We start from the raw sequence: 20,184 nt of genomic DNA, 5'->3' as shown, positions 1-20,184 counted from the left end.
ACTATTTGGAATGACTCATTAGGTCGTAGTAAAGTCTATGGTCTGGTCCTATGCACATTGATAATTGTCTCCCCCTAGTGTTCTGGAGCCCTTCCATTATGTAGAGCGAACTGGAACATTTCTTCACTTGCAGTTCTTTAAGCTACCTCCAGTATTTTGTTAATTGGGCTTGTTCATGCTGCTTGTGTGTAAACCTTATTTAGTATGCATTTTGTTACAGGTTTATATTTGCAGCATTTTTGCACTTTTCTGCTCCCTGTTTGATATGATCGGTGCATTTTTTTATTTGCTGCATTTATTATGCTCCTTTGTAGCATTTTTGCTTGGTTTAGTGTTTGCAGGCCTAAATTTGGCTATTGGTTATACTTTTTGTATTTCCTACACAATAATGTATTTGCATGATGTTTGCAACCCTCAGCCTGTATTCATTTTTTTCCCTGATTTATCTCTAAAAGTGCAGCTCTTTTTGGGGTATGACAGGTCTGCAATGGTCAGTATTTAACATAATAGCAACAAGAAAGATAGAAGTTGTCGCCAAGTGTTAAAGAGTTGCCAGCTTCAGTCCAACTGATTAGTTAATGCAGCTCATATTACTAGAAGTTATGCTTGCTCTAATGCAGCTGTGTCAGGACACGGTGTATCATACTTTATTGCCTGTGATGCTTTATTACCACAGACCCATCATAGTGTCTTTGCTGGTCTTAGTGTTGTGCCTGATCATATTATGGATAATCTATCATAATTTATGTATTATAATTACTCAGAGATGGGAAGTAACAAAGTACAAATACTTCGTTACTGTACTCAAGTAGATTTTTCTGATATTTTTACTTTACTTTACTACTTATTTTTATGGCGACTTTTTACTTCTACTCCTTACATTTTTACACAAATATCTGTACTTTCTACTCCTTACATTTTAAAAAATTGACTCGTTACTTTAGTTTTGAATCATTTCAATGGAGTTACCGTTATTATTTTTCACGTCATCAATACCAAATTCAATCCAATTGGATGGGAATCTACGTTGCATTTGACGCACCACTACAAGATGAATCGACAGATTCGGCTGCATTTATTTGTGGCAAATCATTGCAGCTTGGTGGCGGTGGCGTTAGCATAGTAGTATGGACGACGAGATGATTGAAAATGAACACAACGGAGATCTAGTCGTATTGGCAGACATCCATTAAAAATGTAGGCAACGGCATGAAAAAAGTGGTTTCTACTTTTACTTTTATACTTTAAGTAAATTTACAAGCCAGTACTTTGTTACTTTTACTTGAGTAAAGAAGTTTAATCAGTACTTCCACTTTTACCAGAGTATTTTTTAACACAAGTATCTTTACTTTTACTCTAGTGCGGAAAGTGAGTACTTTTGCCATCTCTGAAAAGTATGTGCTCCAAAAACTACTTAAAGTATAAAAGTATAAAGTAACCTTTAAGAAAAACGCCAGATGCCACTATATGAATTGAAAGCTCAATTTTTTGACTATTTCAAAAAATTCTTTGAGATAGAGCCAAGGATGAGGGAGGTCTTGTTGGTCTCCGACTCCATATCTAGATACGCTCTCGCCTGTGTCCGACCTTTCAGACATTTAGACATGTTTTTCTGAATCCAGCATTGTAGCATGGCATAGACAATTCACGTTTGCAGTTTGAAGAACACCTACTTGCTTCTGATGATTTCCTTTAGCTAACCAATGAGTGTTTGCATTATATGACTCGTTCATGGCATGAAATATATATTTATAAACATTAAACCACGGGTAACTTATAAAAAATCAGTGGGGTCTGAATAAAGAAAATCAACCAGTAAATGTCCGGAGACATTTTTAATGATCTGTTACTTTAAACAGAATTTAACACTGAAATAAAACGATGTATTTATGCATTCATGTTATGCATTGAATAAAAAAAAAAAGATAAAAAAATAAAAATAGAAATTGCCAAATAGTGCATCCCATGCTATCTGAGAGGAGTTGACACTTGTATGACTGTATTCCTGTATATCCATCAGTTGTTAAAGGACAAGAGTCAGCAAATGCAAATTCTGCCCTGTAAAACAATGACAGCGCAATTGTCGCTGTATGATCTGAAGCCTCATTTGGAGCTTTTAAACAGGCTTTTGAAAAACTTTGATAATTGACTGCTGTAATATTATATATTTTTTAGAATAAAAAGCTAGCAGATGTGCATAATCAAAAAATAACAGAAATACAATTATAGAGCATTCAGTATTGTAAGAAAGCCCACACTGTTTCTGAATAAATACATTATTGTATGAGTTACATTCTGTTCCTTTTATATCTCTTTCCTTGTAAGTATGAAATGTCCCATGCTCCTGAATGCACCATAGCTATCTGACGCTCGCAAATGCATCACACTGGTCTGTGTAGATGCGCGTTTGATTTTCAGCTGAAGACAAAGCTTTGCCGTTTTAAAACCCACGTCGGCTAATCACTGTTTATTGTTGTGTGTGAATAACAAGAGATTACAACAAATACATCAGCTTTACCTCGGACAAAATCTTTGGATTTAATGTTCATAACATCGCAGTCCGCTAATCCGTGACCTGTGCTTTAAACCGAAGCCAAGAGTAACGAGTAACGTTTGTTTAAAAAAATGTAAGGAATAGAAAGTAAAGATACATGTGAAGTATTTGTATTTCGTTACCTGACACCTGTGATTGCCACAAAGAAACTACAACTAGCTTTGAGGACTCATCCTACTGAACAACTTGGTCACATGGCAACAACTTCTTAAATTAACCTTAATAAAATATGTAAAATACCAATAATATCATTGGTGGAATTTCATTCATTTCTCTAAAACAGTTTTGTCCAAATTCAGTCCTCAAGGGCTGCCATCTGGCATGTTTTCTTTTTCCTTGACCCAGTTGTGTTAAAAAAAAAGAAGAAACTTTGAACTCTGGCAGAAAGAAAAAAGGCAGCAATGGATTACAAAGCTAAGCTGAGCCAAAAGGAAATACCAGCTTCCTAGAAATGTAGTGGAATAGAAAGTACAATATTTGACTTTGAAATGTCGGGGAGTAAAAGGGGGGCAACATATATAACCCAGTTACAGCAGTTCTGTTGGAATGAGGAAGCCGATAGAGGCAATTGTTTATCATTCTGGCCTTTAGCAAACAAAACAACCTGCATCTTGTTTATAGTATATATATATATATATATCGCTTTCATTTTTTATAGCGAATATATGTTAATCATTGATTTGGGATTTTCTCCACTCAGTAGTCTGTAGTCTTAAATGTTTCAGATTCAGCTGGTGCAGCTTCTCCATTCCCCTCCTCTCAACCTCAAAGTTCCAAATGTGCAGAAACCAAAATATGCAAGAATGATTATTGTCTGCTACTAATTTTAACGTCCAAACTGAAGCCACTGGTTGTTCCAACTAAAGTAAAGGTAAAAGTCTGTGGGCTCAGATATTTTCTGATCCCAGAATGGAGGTTGGACGGTGTTATGTCTGAGCAGGTCCTCCTTATACTATAAGTGGAAGAAAACAGCAAAAACAATTTGGTTCATTTCCTTTAATGTAAATCAGTGTACAGCAAAGCTAGTTTCCTTGTAAGGCACATTTTGGCAAAATGACAATTCAAAGTGCTTTATATGATGACGTCATACATACATTGCAGTGGCATCATCAACAGAAGTCCAGCTGGACTACAGACTGAAATAAATGTTTGGGTTTTATGTTTTAAAAGAATATTGCACATCTGGTTGCTGCAGTGGAGGCGATGCAAGTTAATTTATCCCATTAATTACCAGGAGAAATGTCCATAAAGTCCAAATACCTCCAGCTCCATCCATTAAGAGAATAAAACAAATCAATGTTAAAATATAGAAACACATTTTCTAAATATTTGAGTTCAGCTAAATAATTTAAAAATTTGGATCCATGAGCAGCATTAAGTAAAGCAAGGTTTAAAAAAAAAAAAAAAAAAACTTCTCCTTTTCTTTCATGTGCTTCAGCACACGATGCAACACGGTGGTGGAATGGTCTTCTTGCTATCAACAGTAAAATATTTTCAGTATAATTTAAGCTTATATAACATTAAATGGTATGAAATAAAGCTTTATTATCAATTTAAAAAGTAATCGATAATAATGTTGATATGAACCTGATATCAAAATGCTACTACGATGGGGTCCAGGGGTGCTTTGGTTGAAAAGGCTAAAATAAAAGCAAGAGGGTTTTATTCCATGTTCAGCTTAACAGATGAGGGAATGATGAAAACATGAAGCGTTTTCCTCTTTTCCTGCTTTCAACCAAGTAGAACTCAAACAATTAAACATTGTAAGCTGATTGGTTAAGGCAAGAACAGTAATATACTATATCTTCTTTCATTAAAAGTCAGTTTCATCCTAAAAATAAATGTTAAAATTGATCAGATCATGTCATCATGTCATGAAGTTGGAATGATCAGTAGGATAAAGCCTTTTGGTCCTTCCCAGCCAGCTCAGTTGCAGTCCTTCAAAACATCACCACAAATGATCGAGTTAGTGAGGGTCTTATTTGGGGACGTTCTAATCAATTTTCTTGAACATTAATCACTTTCATACCTTTGGTCGGATATATGTGGTGTAATTCTCAGGAGATGCTGCACTCATAACTGTAGTATAAACAGTGATTCTAGGAGGATTTTAAGAAACAAGAAATAAAAAAAAGATCAAATGAAGGAAGTACTGGAAAAGAAAAAAAAAATCTAGATTTTGTGTGAAGACTATAGAACAGGACTAAAGCAGAGGTGCATCTGATCTACATGTGCAGGGTTCCTACGCAGACTTAGAAAGCGTGGAGTTTTGTTTAAGGAGTATTCAGGTCCGGATAAATATGAAGAAGAAGAAAATATCTGCATTTCTAGAGTTAAGTCCTAATTTAGTCATTAACTTTTCAAAAAGGTCTTATTATCCTGACATAAGTGTTTTGTTGTGTTTTTATTATTAATGCATTAAAAACAGGAAGATAGTGTGTTTGATCACATAAAAAAAAAAACAATCCAAAGATTACTTAAAGTTAGCAGATAAAGAGGAAAAATAATCAAACATCTTACTCGTTACAGACGGGAGGCATGGACAAAACCTGCAGGGAAAGACTCAGACCTTTACAATCTGTTTATATTAGAAATATTCAGACACTCTTAATAAAACCAGTATCAACTAAACCTAAAACCTCCTTACTATTGACTTTACCTTTATTTCAAAATCAAATTTTTAAATCAGATGGCTAAAAAATGAGACTGGTGCAGAATAAGAAGAATCTATTATGACTTAAAATCCAAATAAAACACATAAAAATGTGTGGTTTTAACCCCCTCCAGCCAGATGTTGCAGATTTGCAACAGCTAAATGCCACTAACTAATTACTCCACATCCATATTTTAAGAGCTTTCGTTACTCAGAAGTACAACAGAAGGACTTAGTTGTGCATTTGCAACAAACAGTTTCTCTCCAGCTCACCAGACAGCACTGCTCACTCACTTTCAACATGGCTGAGTCCTTGGTGTCACTGAAACAGATTTTCTAAGCACCAGTTTCATGTAAGTATCACTACCAATTTCCATTATTTTGAAATCAATACTACATAAGATGAATCATGAATGTGTATAGATATGACACATGCCAATTAGTAGATTTTATCTCCTCTGGTTTTTCACCTGAGGCATCTCGATTTCAATGTTGTGGATTTGCAACGTGTGCCCAAACAGGTACCAATGGATGCTACATGCTTTATCTTCTAGTTTGCCTTTATTTTGAGCAACAGTTTAACAAAAACGGCCTTCTCAAGAGGTTTTGAGATGTCGGTGGAGAAAAAGTTTGAACAAAAAGTTGTCTCTAATTTTGTGAGAGAATTTTTTTTTCGAATTTTGTTTTGTTCATTTTTTGTTTGTGACATTCAAACTAAAGTTAACGTTCATATCAGACTCAGTCATCAATGTTAATTTACCACTCCAGGACACTGTTGCAAATCTGAATTCATTGCATATGAAGGTCTCTCTCAAAAAAAGCCTGAATTGTATATTACTACCCCATATGATCATTTTCTCCAAATATCAGATTATTCCTGCAACTACAACTTAATTTGAGCCTGAGAGGGTTAAAGGAATAGTACACCCAAAACATGATTAGCCTTCATTTTCTACTCACCCCCATGCTGAACAACACTCTGGAGTACTTTTTTGATATCTCAAATGCATCTGGAGATCTGGGAGGCTTCTTGCTGTCTGCTGACATTCAAATAATGGAGGTCTATGGTGACCGAGACAGAAAGGTCCATAAAAGTCCACAAAAAACGTTTCAATATTCCTCCATACTGCTCGTCCAATGTATTCCAAGTGTCCTGAGTGGGTAGCATCCAGAATTTACTCGAAACGAAGTCATTTAGAATGTTTTTAGAGCATAAACAGTAGTGTATAGGATTTCCTGAAAGCGCGCGCCGGCGCGTTCACGACGCTACGGAAGCCAGCAGACCAAACCAAATGAAAGTGCGCATTCAGCGTCTGCTCTGCCGATAATGCAAGCGTAGAAGAAGAAATGTGCTGTTTACCTGTGCAAAGAAAGAAACAACGAAATAAAAATGTCTGAGGACTTCAGGGTTCGAGGAAGAGCATGAGTTCTTTGCCGAGCTGAATGCGCACTTTCATCTGGTTTGGTCTGCCGCGGTTTCCGTAGACTCGTGAACGCGCTTTCAGGAAATCCTATACACTACTGTTTATGCTCTAAAAACATTCTAAATGACTTCATTTCGAGTAAATTCTGGATGCTACCCACTCAGGACACTTGGAATACATTGGACGAGCAGTATGGAGGAATATTGAAACGTTTTTTGTGGACTTTTATGGACCTTTCTGCCTCGGGCGCCGGGCACCTCCATTATTTGAATGTCAGCAGACAGCAAGAAGCCTCCCAGATCTCCAGATGCATTTGAGATATCAAAAAAGTACTCCAGAGTGTTGTTCAGCATGGGGGTGAGTAGAAAATGAAGGCTAATCATGTTTTGGGTGTACTATTCCTTTAAGGTGATGATGTGTGAAAAAGTTTAATATATGAATTCTTTTTGTAGAGCAATGTAGAGACAGAGCTGACGTCACCTACCTGATACAACTGACCCATATTCATGTGATCTTGACCGGTAGCATTGAGTGCCTTATTTGCTGTTTCCCTAAAAGACGGTCAGATGACAGCAGTGTATTCATAGTTAGCAAACATTATGGATCATCATCATGTGAGATGACTGACCTTCGATGGTCTTTTGCAGGAGTAGGAAGCCAGTGGTCAAAGTTCGTCTCCACTCTGAACCATCTACACAAACCAGGAAGGTGGTGTTACTTGTTTGAATGAGTCATCCATCCGACAGCAACCAGCTCCTCCTTACCCTCCAGTTAATGGGTCCAGGGGCCAGATGTCAGCTGGGCCCTTTCTATCTCTGGTGATGACGACCCCCTCCCCTGCTCTCACCCCACCAACGATGTAATACACCCCAGCGATAAGGGGGGTTTTAGACAGACGCATGACTGCATCCTGAAAGTCCTCTGCTTCCTCCAGGGTCTGCATGAATTACACACCATTAATTACACTTCCTCAAGCCTTAGATGTTGGTTCCCCACCATCATCTGCAGCGGACTCACCTCCCTCACAAGCCAGCTGTCTGGGGATCTGTGAAACAGGACTGCGGACACAAAGTTCTTCCACCAGTTCCACCAGTGCTTAGTTCCTGAGGAACCAGGACACAAACTTTCAGACCGGAAAACAATAAGATGCAACATTTGTACAACCATGAGAAATTCTCACCTCGCTGGTCACCAGACACTGTGAACTTCCCGGGACTCATTCCTGTCCACAAGCCAACATAACCAGCAAATGATGTTCCAGTGTAGGCCACCTAAAAGCCAGGGTCAACACAGAACCATCACAAAATCCTCTTCCACCAGACAAGTGTTTAAATTACTGCTGCATTTCAGCTTGTTAATGACAGTAGAACTGATCTAACGGTACAATCTCTGCAGAAGCTGAAGGGTTTGAATGCTTAAAATAGCCAGAGTACCAAGAACTTAAACTGTTTGCATAACAGATATCTGGAACTAGAGAATGATTACTTCAATAAACATGAAAATGCTGACCTTACAAACTGTATCTCTAAGTAAAAAAATCTGCTTTTAATGATTGCATGGAAGGCAAGATAAATCAGGGTACGGGATGTTTCTAAAACATAACAGACAAGCAGGTCTTTGCAAGGTTCACCTCCATTTGGTGTTAATTTTCCAACAGATGTAAGCATCAAAGAGAGAGGCGTGGATCTATGGGGTATTTAAGTAGAAGGGTGAATAGAATCAGATCATTTTCAGCTTCAACTCTCTCCCAGGCAGAAACTGTTACATTTAGTGAGGTGGTGAGCGAAGAAAATAAAGAATGGGGATGCACGACATATTAACACTGTCATCAACATGTAACGCTACAATAACTTCAACATATTTATGACAGATGATCATTTCCATCATGTCTGTGTCCTCGGAGATGGAGGGGATGTTGGTCATTTTTATTAGTTTGGGTATGTGGAAGTGATACAGTGCAGGATCAAGGGCTGTCTCACTGACACTGAGAAGCAATGTTGCCACTGTGGTTGTTTCTTTATTAGTTTTTTTTTTACAGTATCAGAACTATGGGGTTATATAGAGAGCTGTAGCCTGACGTAGTCCGACTCAATTCTAGTCAGAATATGAGTCTGATACTGCTCCATAGAGCTGTGATTATGGGGCGTGTTTTGAACGAACCAGGAAAAAAATGCCTCTGCACTCAATTGGATAGACCTACAACCAATAAGAGCAACGGAGTGCGTGACGTATCTTAAGCGAGGCATAGTTGTTGTCCACAAAAATCAAAGCGTGCAGTTTCACGCCTAGAATAAGAAGATGAGCCTTGATCGCGTTTCTCTGTTCCTCTTTTAAAATTAATTTGCTGTCGATATCTTCTAGAACAGACCTAATAGCAGAATCTACTCACCCAAACTCTCCAGCGGCAGCCATTATTGTTGTCACCCAAGCGCGCTTTGGTCACGTGGTTGATAACTTTACTCTTGATCATCTGTCCATCATCGTATAAAGCCCGCCCTGACAATTTGATTGGATCGCCTGACAGTGGGCTTTAATACTCGCGCTACTATGGAGCAGAGCCAGACCGAACTTCCCCGAACTCAAACCTTGTGGGCGGGACTAAGTTCGGACTGGCACCCAGGCTAAGAGAGCTGGGTAATATGGCTTAAAATCTAATCTACAACCTTTTTCTACCAAATCAGATGAATACATTTATTCCTTAACGTTTCATTAAAAAATTGCTTTCAAAGACATAATTGTACTTCAATCATCCCCTCTGGGAGGTGGCCTTAATTTAAAGGGCCACAAAATTCAAATGCCTGTAAAACAATATTTCACAATAAACAGTGAAAATCTAACAAATAAATGTATTTTCCAAGTGGTGTCGCCCATTTAGTTTATCAGTTTTAAGTACACAACTAAGGACAAAAAGTGATGAATTGTGAATAATTTCCCAGTCTTAATCAATAATATATATATATCGTTTTTTTGGCCACAATGAATATCAGATATCAGTCCAAATTTTCTTTATTTATTCCCTCATGGTAGAAAAGCATTGCAGCATTTAATAGAAAACTATATTTGCAACAGAAACATGTGTGCCATTTATCTGAACACTGCAGCAGTCAGACTGCTCTTTATGCCACTGCTTTGTTGTTTCCTTCGGTTTCAGCTTTGGTCATTTAAAAATCATCTTTTTGAGTGGGAGACTGAGCCTTTGGCCTCAGGGTCTCACCTCATATCTGAGATTTTTTGTAACATTAGTGAAGCACTAAATAAACGCATTTAAACAAAGTTACTGTTTGAGTTCTATTAACCCTTCCATCTCTGCCATTCATTAAACATTTTGGATTTGTAACATTTCAGTTAATGCATAGATCTATATTTTAATGGTTACGCATGCAGACTTCTATTGTAATAACGTTAACTTTGCTAATTGCTAATATTGGAAACAGAAAGTGGGTTATAGTGCGGTTATAGTGCGGCTATCGCCATAGTGTTTCGCTTGTTTCATGCATATAAATAGCTTTATTATAATTATGCAGGGAGTTTTGCAGATTATATGGACACTGCAATGTAAGTAGAACAGGAAAGGAAAAACAGAAGAAAAAGGAGAAAAGATGAAAGAAAGAGGAGATAAAAAGGAGATAACGATAAAACATTTTCAGTCTGCTTTATCACCTGCAAAGAGATGTAAAAAGAACAGCACAACCAACAGACATGGTATGAGAAATACATACAATAAAGTAACACCCAGATACTATCGCTGAAGTATAAGTAGTATTATTTAATCTGACATATACTCTGTGTTACCTGAAGATAAGAATATGGGCTTTCTGTATGGAAGTGAATCTCTAAATCACTTTTTTCATTTTTGAATGAGAGCAACTCCATCTCTGCCACACACAGTGTGACATCACATCTATTTCCACCAAAGAAAATGCTCATGAACTCAAGGCTAAAATTTTATACTCTGAACGCTGTTATTGCAATTAAAAAGGATTTTGCTTTCCATAACAGGAGAGCTAAATTCAGTCTTGGATTTCTCATGGTAACAATTTTAAGTTAGAGCAATAAGAAAAATATTCTGTGGTTGAAGTTCTGTTTTTTTTTTTTTTTACTTTCCATAAATTCTTTTAAAGAATTCTTTTAACTTTGGACTGATATTTTACCTTCCCGTTCTTCTGAAAGTGTAAATTCACAGTCATATTCCTCAGAACAGCATGGGGATAGTCCAGATTCCTCCCATGGTAGATGTTACCATTTTTATCTTGAGCCACGATGCTGGTGCAAAATCTATAGAAGCAGAAGGTTGGATGGCTTAAATGGACATGGCTGTTTATATGTTAATCAGTTTGGGTAGGACAAGGATTAGTCAATTTACAAATTTAAGACATGTATCCAAAACTATACGTACGCCGTTAACTCATAGGCAAAGTTAAGGAGGATGGCGTCTGACAGGTTTCCTCCGAGGACAGAGCGCAGACCGTGGATTTCTCCAGCGTATGGCTGAGGAACATATTGTTCCAGAGATGTCACAATAGGGATGACTGCTTGATGGACCCATTTTGGAACTGTTGATCTAATGAAGCAAACATAAAGAAATACAGAGGAAACCACATCATAATGGCCACTGTAGATCATAAGGAAACATAAACATAGAGTCTCTGATAAAAACAGGGTTTTATCAAAGATAAACCAAAATGGATTTCTTTTTTTATCACATTCTTTGACGTGCGAGCATTCAGTTCAAAAACAAAATATATTTGTCAAAGAACCAAATCAGTACCAACGTGGTTAGCTGTACGAAAGCAGGAGGATAAGGTATAAACTAAGTTAAAAAAATATAGTTTTAAAACAGTTCCTGAGTGCCTTGTAAGTTTAACTTTGGGTTGAAGGATCTTGTTTTTTTATCGGTAATTAAACATTTTTGCTCTTTAGCACTACATAAAAGACTTAAGTTGAAGGAATGTATTTCTATTTTTAAAATAGAAATAAATCACATGAGATTAGAAATCACATGAGATCAAAGGGCTGTGATGACATTTTTAGGGAATAAAAATAGGGAAGATGAATAAAACATCAAATATAAATCCAAGCACATGATCTATTATAAGGTGGTTTATTACTTAGTAAATAAAACTATATTGTACATCTTTCATTTTGTATGCTGATTTCTTCTCCAAATACTTCTTTCTGTTAAAAACATTTTATCCCTGTTATCATTACCAAATATTTCAGGCATTAAGCATTAGTAATATAAAAATGCTGCAGGAAACATTTAACAAAAAGCAGTTATTTGTGTGTTCATTGTGGTCACATATCATATGTTTGTCATCTTGCAGGAATTCTGTTAAATTGTTCAGGAAAATAGTTTTTAAAATGAAGTTATTAAAAAGTAAAGGCATGAATTGTGATTGAAGATAATGCTTGCTATCTGCAGCTGTGATAAAGGAGTCCTAATCTTGTTTTCAGCAGTAATAAATGACTCATTACCTGAACGCAGGTTTTCATATGAACTTAGCTCACCTAACTGAGCTCTAAACATTATTTAGCTTGACAACTTCCCAAAAGCTTTTCTTAAACTCTGTTAAATGGAAAATAATAATCAGAGGTGTAGCCAGAAAATTTGAATAAGGTTGGCCAGGCTATAACCAATGTACGCTGAGGGGGGGCCAAAAATGGATAGCCACCAGAACCTGAGGGTCAATTTACGCTGTTCCAACAGGAAAATGAACAATGACAACATCCATATTTTCTAAATAAAGACAAACTAAACTTTAAACATCCATGCTGTCTAAATTAAAGGTGTAGTGGACAAAATTCGTTTAGTTTTGAATTCTGTGGCGAACATCTTATTCATTACCATTACTCACCTACTTTTATTAAAAATCATTCTGCATAAAATGAATATTTACATGTGCTAATATCTACATTTAATGGATTACTTATTATTAAAGTAGTTATTTATCTCAGATTTCAGTGAATATTCCTAGATCACTTGCAGAGACATCATTTTCTCTTTACACCGTATAAGTCAAAATCTAGTTCTGAAAAGTGCACGAATTCTGTATTTATCTTTAATGTTAGTATATTGATGTGCATAATTAACCACAGTGTTTTTGTTGTCAGGTAATTGTTTACATATAGAAAATTAAAATGTTAAATAAGGAAGAACATTCCACTTAAGCAATGTCGCAAAATGACACAACAATAGGCCTGTAAGCAACATTATCTGGGTGGGCCCCATATGAAGTACAACACCCCATTCACCCCATTTAATCTACTCTCTGGATTACCCATAATTCCAAGTCGTACAGTAAAAAATAAAATAATCAAATACATTGTTCTTTTAAGATCTTTATTGCGGTTTGAAACATATTATACAAGTTCTTTTTTTTTTTTTTTTACCAACCATCTAATGAACTATACACAGTTATTAACATAGTAATTAAAAGTACCACTGTCTGCTTTGCTATTGGTGTTTAGGGCTCACCATCATGGCTCACCATCATGTTGAGATCTGGCTTGTGTTGGGGTTTGCGTAGGGGGCCTACCAGAAGTCAATGAAGGGGCCCCTAAGCGGTCGGGGGCCCCTAAGAGACTGCAGTCTCTGCTTACTGATAGTTACACCATTGCACTTGAGAGTATTACTGCTGCCACCGTCTGTATTAGAAGGAAAAAATGGTAGTGGGGTGGCCAATGATTGGGTAAGGGTGGCCATGGCCACCCCTGGTCCCCCATCTAGCTCCGCCCCTCATAATAACACCGAGATTATCGTGAAAAGATGCCGTAAACTAGACTTACTCGATAATTTCAGCCGCTGCTTTGCTCAAGTAGTCTGGATCAAAGACTTTTTTGAGAGGCAACCATCGCAGCTCCGGATCATCGTCCAGGTTGATGAGAATCGTTGGAGGAGAGATCTGAGCCCGCAGGGGGCCAGAGAGTCCCAGCAGCAGCAGCAGTAGCGGCACCATCCTGCTCACCTGCAGAAAGAGGAAGAACAAACACATAGGAACACTTTCTGCTACTATGCTGTCAGATGGAAACAAAATACACATTTCCGCTAAAAGCTTTTCAAAATAAAATACGCATACGGTTAAAATATAAGGAAGCAAGGAAGTATTTTACCGTAATCGTATTCAAATTGAATGTTTTTGCATTTTTGTCACACTTGAAAGTCTCACATAACCAAATGAAATTGTTATGCCACACAAAGAAAAGGGAAATTAATATAAGCAGAGTTATTTTGGGGTTTTTATTTCTCTCTCTCTCTTTCTTTAATGCTGATTTTGTAGCCTACTTTGCTTATTTGGGGAAAAACTATCCAGATACATTTTTTATCTAATGGATAAAAAATATTAGTTCCCTTCTTTAAAATCATTCATCCTAATTAAACCCTTAAACATACCTCTGCCAGTCATCAAATGAAAACACTCTAGAGGTCAATTTTCCTTAAAATATGCACGCAAAACACATTACAAGGTCATCACAATCCTCTAGAATAGAACATTTGCCTAGCATGTTTTAATTAAAAATCAAGTTCCTGAAAATTTCCTAGCCTGTAATTTACATGGAATTCCATCAAGGGGTTTAAACTTGTTCTCTCAAAGGAAACTGATCAGACCAGTTTTCATGTTGTTTGTTAAAGTGGCATCTGTGCTTTCTCCTGAAGATTTTTCTGTTTGTAGCGCAGCTCTGCCCCCTTGTGGCAAAAAAGTATTTAGTCAGCCACCAATAGTGCAAGTTCTCCCACTTAAAAAGATGAGAGAGGCCGGTAATTTTCATCATAGATATACTTCAACTATGAGAGACAAAATGAGAGAAAAAAATCCAGAAGATCACATTGTCTGATTTTTAAAGAATTTATTTGCGAAATATGGTGGAAAATAAGCATTTGGTCAGTTACAAACAAGCAAGATTTCTGGCTCTCACAGACCTGTAACTTCTTCTGTAAGAGGCTCCACTCGTTACCTTCATTAATGGCACCTGTTTGAACCCGTTATCAGTATAAAAGACACCTGTCCACAACCTCAAACAGTCACACTCTAAACTCCACCATGGCCATAACTAGAGAGCTGTCAAAGGACACCCGAAACAAAATTATAGACCTGCACCAGGCTGGGAAGTCTGAATCTGCAATAGGTAAACAGCTTGGTGTGAAGAAATCAACTGTGGGATCAATTATTAGAAAATGGAAAACATACAAGACCACTGATAATCTTCCTTGATCTGGGGCTCCACGCAAGATCTCACCCCGTGGGGTCAAAATGATCACAAGAACGGTGAGTAAAAATCCCAGAACCACACGGGGGGACCTAGTGAATGACCTGCAGAGAGCTGGGACCAAAGTAACACAGGCTACCATCAGTAACACACTACGCCGCCAGGGACTCAAATCCTGCAGTGCCAGACGTGTCCCCCTGCTTAAGCCAGTACATGTCAAGGCCCGTCTCAAGTTTGCTAGAGAGCATTTGGATGATCCAGACGATGATTGGGAGAATATCATATGGTCAGATGAAACCAAAATAGAACTTTTTGGTAAAAACTCTACTCGTCGTGTTTGGAGGAGAGAGAATGCTGAGTTGCATCCAAAGAACACCATACCTACAGTGAAGCATGGGGGTGGAAACATCATGCGTTGGGGCTGTTTTTCTGCTAAGGGACCAGGACGACTGATCCGTGTGAAGGAAAGAATGAATGGGGCCATGTATCGTCAAATTTTGAGTGAAAACCTCCTTCCATCAGCAAGGGCATTGAAGATGAAACGTGGCTGGGTCTTTCAGCATGACAATGATCCCAAACACACCGCCCGGGTAACGAAGGAGTGGCTTCGTAAGAAGCATTTCAAGGTCCTGGAGTGGCCTAGCCAGTTTCCAGATCTCAACCCCATAGAAAATCTTTGGAGGGAGTTGAAAGTCCGTGTTGCCCAGCGACAGCCCCAGAACATCACTGCTCTAGAGGAGATCTGCTTGGAGGAATGGGCCAAAATACCAGCAACAGTGTGTGAAAACCTTGTGAAGACTTACAGAACACGTTTGATCTCTGTCATTGCCAACAAAGGGTATATAACAAAGTATTGAGATGAACTTTTGTTATTGACCAAATATTTATTTTCCACCATATTTTGCAAATAAATTCTTTAAAAATCAGACAATGTGATTTTTTGGATTTTGTTTTCTCATTTTGTCTCTCATATTTGAGGTATATCTATGATGAAAATTACCTGCATCTCTCATCTTTTTAAGTGGGAGAACTTGCACTATTGGTGGCTGACTAAATACTTTTTTGCCCCACTGTATTTTATACACAATATTTTCTATTTTTATAATTGCATTGTATTTTATGATTGTGTACAGCACTTTGGTCTAGTCCTGTGTATAAAGTGCTTCATAAATAAAGGTATGGTATGGTATGGTATGGTATGGTATGGTATGGTATGGTATGGTATGGTATGGTATGGTATGGTATGGTATGGTATGGTATGTGAGCAAAATCACATTGACCTCTTGTAACTCAAGCAAGGATTGCAATCATACCTCTTTCCACCCCATCGAATGTTACCCTTCTAGATGGAAACACTCCCCCAAGGTTTACTCACAAGATCAAACCTCTTCAAGTAATCATTTTAGGTAACCACCATGAAACCATCAAGTTTTTTGTTTTTCCCACTTCTTACCCTTTGATTATTCTGGGATTTAAGTGGCCACAATAACAATCCTCGTGTTTACAGTCCGCTGTACAGTCCACGCTGTGCCCAGCATCCCGGAATCAGGCACACCCTGCTGACCTGTCATGTGTTCCAGAGGAGTAGCACAACCTCAAGCTTAAGTAAGTAAACATACTCCAATATAATATCCAAAACTCCAATATAGTTTTCATGGAGGTCAACTTCATAGACTGAAACGAGTGCTAAATACAGTGGGTGGTCAACTTTTTCTGTGCTTTTGGAATTTAAAGGGGATGCTCTTCCGGGCAAAATGTTGTAACTGTGTGGGTGAGCGTAATGTTGCACAGGGAGGTTGTGAAGCAAGGAAAAGAACTGCAGAAATTCAACAACTTAAAACAGCAAAAGTTATGCAAACGCAACCAAGAAGGTTCAGAAAAAAACGATAAATCCAAAGAGGTTCAGATTCCACAAAGTACAAAGCTAGAGCAAAACCAAAGAGTCATATCTGGATTGGATATTACAATGGATTTATTAATTCTATCTATGGCTTATGTTATTAACTGTACCGATCAAGAGAAACAAAAACAATGAAAAAATCTAAATCATTGTAAAAGGGGCAGAAAAATTCCTTTCTTTAAAAGATCTATCTTGGGAACTAAGAAACATTAGAATGCATTGAAGAAATTCTTCTATTAAGAAGTTTAATTTGCTCTGATTGTAGTTCATCATTATATTCATTCAAATGCAAGCATTCAGACAGCAGGTCTAATCTCTTATTAGAAATGCATCAGTTGTTGTTCAGAATTCAAGCAATGAGATTACTAGTTTGTTTTATAAGGATTACTTCTCATATACAAATAAAATGGAACAAAATTACTGATAATGATGCAAAATAAGCTTCTAAAAGCAGTAAAACTGATTCAATAGTACAATTTTGCAAAGCAGAAATTAAATCAGTAATTAAGCAAAAGGTTAGAGCAAAATGGGAGAAAAGATTGGAAGAAGAAAAAACAGGAAGACGATTTTATTGCATTCAAAGAAAAGTCGGCATCATGAGGAAAACTAGGAGTAGAAAATACGGAATAATAATATCTCGGTTACGCTTTGGTCATACAGCTACATTTAAATAGTATATTATTTAAATGACAGAAACCTGCTACAGGGAAGTGGGATTTTTGTTTTCAAGAAGTTTTGCCCAAATTATATTGTTCAGAGAAATGAATTGGTAAGTGGACTACAAGCCAACAAGTTACTTCTCAACATTAAAGACTTTTTGGACAAAGACCCTAATCAGAGGGTTATTCTTTATTATTGAAGTACCTAAAACTCACTAATTCAATAAAAATAATATAGTTTGATGCCTGAGTTGTGACCCTGCATGCCAAGCCCTCTGAGCTTGACCTGCTTCATATGCCTCTTTGTGAGAAATCTCACAGCGTGTTTGCTCCCAATGAATCTCTGATTAGCTATCAGATTCCACTCCAGCTAACAACTATAGACTCCTAGAAATCCTCTGCAGATCCCCCATAGAAACTCTGATATGGCTGGCTGGCAGCTCCCACCAAATGTTTCCTTATACTGTCATTAAAATAAAATTTGTTTACTTTTTTTTTTAAATCAAGTGAATGAAATTTTGAATTATCATGGTATTATAAGGCAGTCTGTGAGGTTCTGTGTTTACAGTAATTTACATCTTAAACACTGTATGAGGTAATTGAAACAAAATAAAATGGATGTCAGCAGTGAAACTGTTGGAGCCATGAAACTTTAGTTTTTGACCATCCATCCATCCATCCATCCATCCATCCATCCATCCATCCATCCATCCATCCATCCATCCATCCATCCATCCATCCATCCATCCATCCATCCATCCATCCATCCATCCACGTTCTTATCCTGGGTCGAGTCACAGGTGTAGCAGCTTCAGTAGGGAGGCCCTGACAGCTCTCTCTCCATCAAGAATTAAAATAACTGCTAATCTTTTTCATATCTTTTTTTCAACAAATAATTCTGTAGGTGTTGCACCAGCCTTAATGTACAAATTTGCTGAAAAAATAAAAGACATACTAGCCCTGGTAAGTTTCATTGTCATGATACAGTAAAAGCATCCCAATCTAGTACTGTAATACTGTTTACATAGTACTGACAAGAATTTAAAACTATTTTCATCCTCGCATATTCTCCTGCTGCTTGATAGATGGGTTCTAAAAATCTGGAAAGCACCCAGAGGAACCCTTTCAGCTCTATAACGCTGCGGTACTGATCGACTTACACAAGACAATACCGGAGCAGCATGTCCTTCTAGATGAGGGACAACAGACTATTTTAGCCTCTCGTTTCTAGCAGCAGCCAGAACAGCTAACACAGATGAGCTTCTGACATATATTTCACACTTTATCGAATGTACTGGTCTACTTCATTATTAAAAATTACAAAACGCTGCTCTTTTCAAGCTCTGAATATATAGTTTTTTTTTTAAAGCATTTAAACTAAATTTTGTTCTGTTGTTGCATCAGGACCACAAACTTCAATAGTTATAAAAAGCTTTGCATCCTAGAATTTTAGGAAACATAGTCTGATGAATGTTGTGACAGATCACAGATTCTCTATTAGACTTAGGTGCAAGTAAGCAGTTCTAACGCATTACATGCTTTGATCTGAATCCTGGCTGTTTGTTTAGGATCATTGTCTTGCTGAGGCTCCATTCCAGCCTCAACTCTTTTGCAGTCAGATTTTAGGGTGGCACTGTGTTTAGCTTTGTCTTTCTCTTAAGCTTCCCTGTCCCTGCTAAAGAAAAACATCCCCACTGCATGATACTGCCAACACCATGTTTAACATGTTTTGCATGAAGACGTTTTTTGTTTTGGTCTAATAGAAACCAAGAGCCTTATTTTAAAAGATTGCTGTCTCACCTTCATGGTTTGCAAGAATCCAACTGCTACTTATGGTCAGGTTTTTATTCAGCTACTTTCCTCTTGTTGCCTCTTGATAACTAACAGACACCTAGCTTCTTACACCCTAAGGGGGTATAAATAAATTTCTGCCTGACAAAAACACACAAAAGTAAATCACTTATAGCCTCACAGCTATTAGATTTAAGAAGAAACTTTTGGTACGTCTGTAAAGGTAAGATGTCATGAATGGTTTTCTGGTGTCAGCACCATTGTAGCTTTGACCCTGCCTGAAATATTAGGGACAAAATACAAAATATTTTGCATTTTTTGAATCTCGCCAAAATTCTCTTTGAAATAAACATTGCAAAACACTACCAAAATATTATTTATAGCACAAAAAAGTAGTACAGACTTTTAAATCTAAATGTGGTGTAAAAATATACCAAATTCGGACTCAATCAGATGAATCATATTTATTTTAGAATGGTATTAGTGAGAAATTTCTTAGGCGGAGAGGCCATTTTGGCACATTTATCCAAAAATGTCACCAAACTGTGCCGAATGTGTTTTTTACATCAATACTGGGGGTTTGTTAAAATTACGAGGTCACGTAGCAGCTGGACCCACCGGTGGGTCCGTAGGGTTCTAGGGGCTAGGCTGAATCTCTGCAGCTCATTCAGGGATGTCGTAGGTATTGAAAATGTTTTTTACCTGGCCAGTTAAGGTAGACAGCTGTGCTTTTTTTCCTTTTAAAATTGTTCTTTGCTCTTTTTGAGATGATGGAATCAAGAAAAATGAGGAGGCCTTGTTCTATAACCAAACCATACTTTTAGTTTTGCCAAAATGTTATTCCTGATTTCTCTGCTGTTTGTCCACATCAGATGCCCTCAAAGAACAGATTTGTGATGACACTGTATTACTCTTATATGGGATATGATTACTAATAAGGTGACTTCTGAATGCATTTGACTGTATTTGTATCAGAGTAAAGGCGGCTCTTTAGAAAT

General features: G+C 37.3%; 1 protein-coding gene across 2 annotated transcripts; it reads right to left on the bottom strand.

Moving 5' to 3' along the window:
• Positions 1-3,535: 3,535 nt before the first annotated feature.
• Positions 3,536-13,590, bottom strand: LOC119786643 (N-acylethanolamine-hydrolyzing acid amidase-like). Of its 2 annotated transcripts, XR_005281212.1 has the most exons (11): positions 13,418-13,590; positions 11,028-11,192; positions 10,783-10,906; positions 7,812-7,902; positions 7,649-7,734; positions 7,396-7,568; positions 7,260-7,322; positions 7,039-7,182; positions 5,075-6,121; positions 4,584-4,653; positions 3,536-4,492 (listed from the first exon to the last, which is right to left on the bottom strand). XR_005281212.1 is itself a non-coding variant. In XM_038290144.1 (10 exons), the coding sequence occupies exons 1-9, from the start codon at positions 13,585-13,587 to the stop codon at positions 4,612-4,614; spliced, it is 981 nt and encodes a 326-aa protein (XP_038146072.1). In that variant the 5' UTR covers positions 13,588-13,590; the 3' UTR covers positions 3,536-4,492; positions 4,584-4,611. The 2 variants fall into 2 exon arrangements, 1 of the variants encoding a protein (XP_038146072.1); XM_038290144.1 differs by lacking the exon at positions 5,075-6,121 and having other exon boundaries at positions 7,116-7,182.
• Positions 13,591-20,184: the final 6,594 nt, after the last annotated feature.

The sequence above is a fragment of the Cyprinodon tularosa genome, unplaced genomic scaffold (genome assembly GCF_016077235.1).
Source record: "Cyprinodon tularosa strain WSP-4 unplaced genomic scaffold, ASM1607723v1 ctg1071, whole genome shotgun sequence".
NCBI lineage: Eukaryota > Metazoa > Chordata > Actinopteri > Cyprinodontiformes > Cyprinodontidae > Cyprinodon > Cyprinodon tularosa.
The sequence above is the reverse complement of the archived record's forward strand: the minus strand, read 5'-3'. Positions and strand labels throughout refer to the sequence as shown.